Source organism: Anoplopoma fimbria, unplaced genomic scaffold, assembly GCF_027596085.1.
Source record: "Anoplopoma fimbria isolate UVic2021 breed Golden Eagle Sablefish unplaced genomic scaffold, Afim_UVic_2022 Un_contig_8040_pilon_pilon, whole genome shotgun sequence".
Lineage (NCBI taxonomy): Eukaryota > Metazoa > Chordata > Actinopteri > Perciformes > Anoplopomatidae > Anoplopoma > Anoplopoma fimbria.
Window position 1 is genome coordinate 1 of NW_026552883.1, and position 3,230 is coordinate 3,230.

The 3,230-nt window shown below is 41.6% G+C and overlaps 1 protein-coding gene across 1 annotated transcript; it reads right to left on the reverse strand.

Annotated features, from left to right (window-relative positions):
* Positions 1 to 369: 369 nt before the first annotated feature.
* Positions 370 to 3,215, reverse strand: LOC129116236 (zinc finger MYM-type protein 1-like; the record flags this gene model as incomplete). Its single annotated transcript, XM_054627237.1, has 3 exons — positions 3,139 to 3,215; positions 1,539 to 2,504; positions 370 to 540 (listed from the first exon to the last, which is right to left on the reverse strand). Coding segments are annotated over exons 1-3 (1,201 nt in total), but the record flags the coding sequence as incomplete, so codon positions are not given.
* Between the last annotated feature and the right edge of the window lie 15 nt (positions 3,216 to 3,230).

Sequence of the window (3,230 nt, forward strand, 5' to 3'; positions counted from 1 at the left end):
ACTAGGGGGCCAAAGAGGGGCCGGTGTTCAACCAGAGGGGCACAAAAAAAGGCACAAAATGATATTTAAAGATTTATTTATTTTATTTTCAAATCAGTAAAATACAAAGAAAACTTCCCTGTATGGCCCAATAAAACAAACCAGCTCAACTGTACTGCATGGCTTTTTAACTTAACCACTCAATTTATGGAGCTCATGCCCTAAATCCTGAAGCTAAAGGAGGTAGGGCCGTAGAAAAATGAAAAATACAGTACAGGGTACAAATACAGTGTGTCAATTCAATGTGAACAAACCTCCAGGGTACAACAAAGGGTATAAAAATGTGACATTACCTATTAATGTAAACACTACACTACAACAACAGGATACGGCGGTTGTGCTGTCTGGCAAAACGGTCCACAAATGCATCCAGATCCAGAGCCTTGGCCCTTCTGGACTCTATGCTCAGGACACCAAGATCACTGAGTCTCATGTCAGTAGTGGTGGACCGCAGGAAGGTTTTGATCAGTTTCAGTGTGGAGAAACTGCGTTCGCAAGAGGCTGAGCTTACAGGAAGGGTTACGGCAATCTTGCACAGTCTAAAGAGTTCAAAGAAAACTTCCCTGTATGGCTCAATAAAACAAACCAGCTCAACTGTATTGCATGGCTTTGTAATTTCACCACTCTGTATTTTTCTGTCCAAAACTCTCTTAAATTGATGGAGCTCATGCCCTAAATCATCAATGTCTGCATTGTACAAACGGCCAAATGAAAAAACATTGGTCTCCTTTAAAAAGGCATCACTCTGGGGGTTGAGAGACTGTATGCTTGTCATGAGCTCACAGTTGGTATTGGAGAAACGTCTGTTCAACTCCTTGAGCATGCTGTCAATTACAGGATAGAAAAATGATGTGCAAAACATAGCTTTGTCACGTTCTACCTCCCTCTGACCAACAGTGCTTAGTGTGCAGTAGCCACTGAGCCTAGTGCTCAGCATTGTCTGACGTTTTGCCACTGATGGTGCAGAATCACAGTGCTCACAAATAGTCAATGCTTCATCCCACAACTTATCAAAGAAAGACTCCTGCCTGTGGTCTTTCAATGTCTGGACTAAAGCATTTACCAAGTCAACAGCTCTAGCCAGATCAACAGTTTGTGACTGTAACATGTCAGACAGTAGTTTTGTCTCCCCAAACAACTTACTAAGAGTGACAAGGTGCACAACAAATTGTAGGTCAATTTGAGGCAGAAGACCTCGGGCCTCAACAGTTCTTTCACCGTGGCGTTCTTGAGCAATCTGTTGCAGTAGTCGTTTAAGGGCAGGTAGAGTGTCCATTATGTTGCGTAGGGCTAGAAATCGGCATGCCCAACGTGTGTCGCTTAAACGTTGCAACTCTCTTGTTTTGCCATACATTTCTTTTTGGAGAGACAGCCATTTTGGGTGCACATATGAGCCAGAGGTAAAAATATAAAGGCTCTGTAACAAAGAAAAAACTCCTCTGTTTCTGGGACATTTTTGACTACATCAACTAACACTAAATTGAGACAGTGTGCACTACAATGAATGTAGAAGGCAAATTTAGCCTGTTCTTTGATCCTTGCCTGAACCCCTGAATGTTTACCGCTCATAACGGCAGCGCCATCGTATGCTTGGCCTACAAGGTTATTTTTGTAGTTCAGGCCGTAACTTTCCAGTAAGTTCACTATTTTTCCAGTTAGGCTTGCTGCATCTAACCTCTCTGCAGATTCAAAATGGAGAAAACTCTCCTTAATGGCCCCATTGTAATAGTACCTGAGTGTGAAAGAAATCTGTTCACTTTTTGAAACATCCTTTGTTTCATCTGCCATGATGCTGAAAACCTCACTGTTCTTCACTTCTTCTATGATTTCAGAACGAACCATTTCTGCCAAACAACCCAAAACCTCATTCTGGATGATCTTGCTTGTGTACTTTGCATTGTTAATAGAAGTTAATCTTCTCTTAACAAGTGGGTCGTGGTTAGCAACTGTGCTAAGAATTTCCCTAAAGTTTCCTTTGTTATTGGACTCTTCAGATTCATCATGCCCTCTTTGTGCTATGTTTTGTGTAGCTGTAAGTAACAGCACTTCCCCAATTGTTTTAATGTATGCCCGATTTTCTTGTACTTGTTTAGTGTGTTCTTTGTTAAGGATATCTGCTAGTGTTGCATCATTTTTAACAGCACTTTGATAATCCCGCCATGCTATCATCGCACACTTGTGTCGCTCAGACTTTGCATGAACTGAAAACCCTGCCTTTCTCATAGTTGCATTTTTCCAGTTTCTAAACCCAGGGGTTGAAACAAAAACAGTGTCAGGGGCCTTTGGTGTGCTAAAATGTCTACATGCATAGCAATATGTAGAGTCCATTATGACAGAATACTCAAGCCATGGATGAAGAGTATACCAGTTTTGCCTGAAGCACCGTCTTCTGTCCCCCATCAAAGTGGTTGGGAATATATTCAAGTTCGGCTGTACTGGTGCATCATTCTTGGACTTGCTGATATCTGTAGAAAGATGTACAGTAAACATAGAGCACAACTACAACATTTATTTACTTACGCATGTATATCTGCATGTAGTTCAAGTTTGTGCCATATTGGCACAAATTGAATTTACAGCAGAAAGCATAATTTTAAGGATACACAGTAGACCTACAATGAAATTGTAATTGCACTACTTTGCAAACAGAAATAACCTTCTTCATCACAAACCTGCAGTACTTGATCCACATGGATTTACTTGCTGTACCTCTGGCTGTTTCTCTCTCTGTCTCTGTATGTTTTCTTCCTCCTCACCCTCTTCTTCATCCTTCTCACTCTCTGAAATTTCCCTCTCTGTGTCAGAGCCCTCACGTTCATCACATGCCCTCTCTCCAACCTCCTCCGACTCTCCCTCTTCCTGCTCCTCAGCTCTCTCAATACCTTGACTTGTTTCTCTCACTGCTGTTTCTTTCACTTTTTGTTTACTGGGGCAAAAAAGGATGCTATATTCTTTCCTCGTTTCATGATAGCTGCTATTAGAAGAAAAAAATCGTAGGGGCATGCATTACACTTCGTTGCATAACCATCTCTCCCTACTTAACACGGGAAGATCAACAAGAACAACAAGTCACATAAAAGATTAAATCGTTTTGCTTACCTTCGACTTTTGCAACAGGAGAAATCGTAGCTCCTTTCTCCAGGAGTATTTGCTGAGCTCGCATTCACCGAGCAGCAGCAACACAGTGTTTG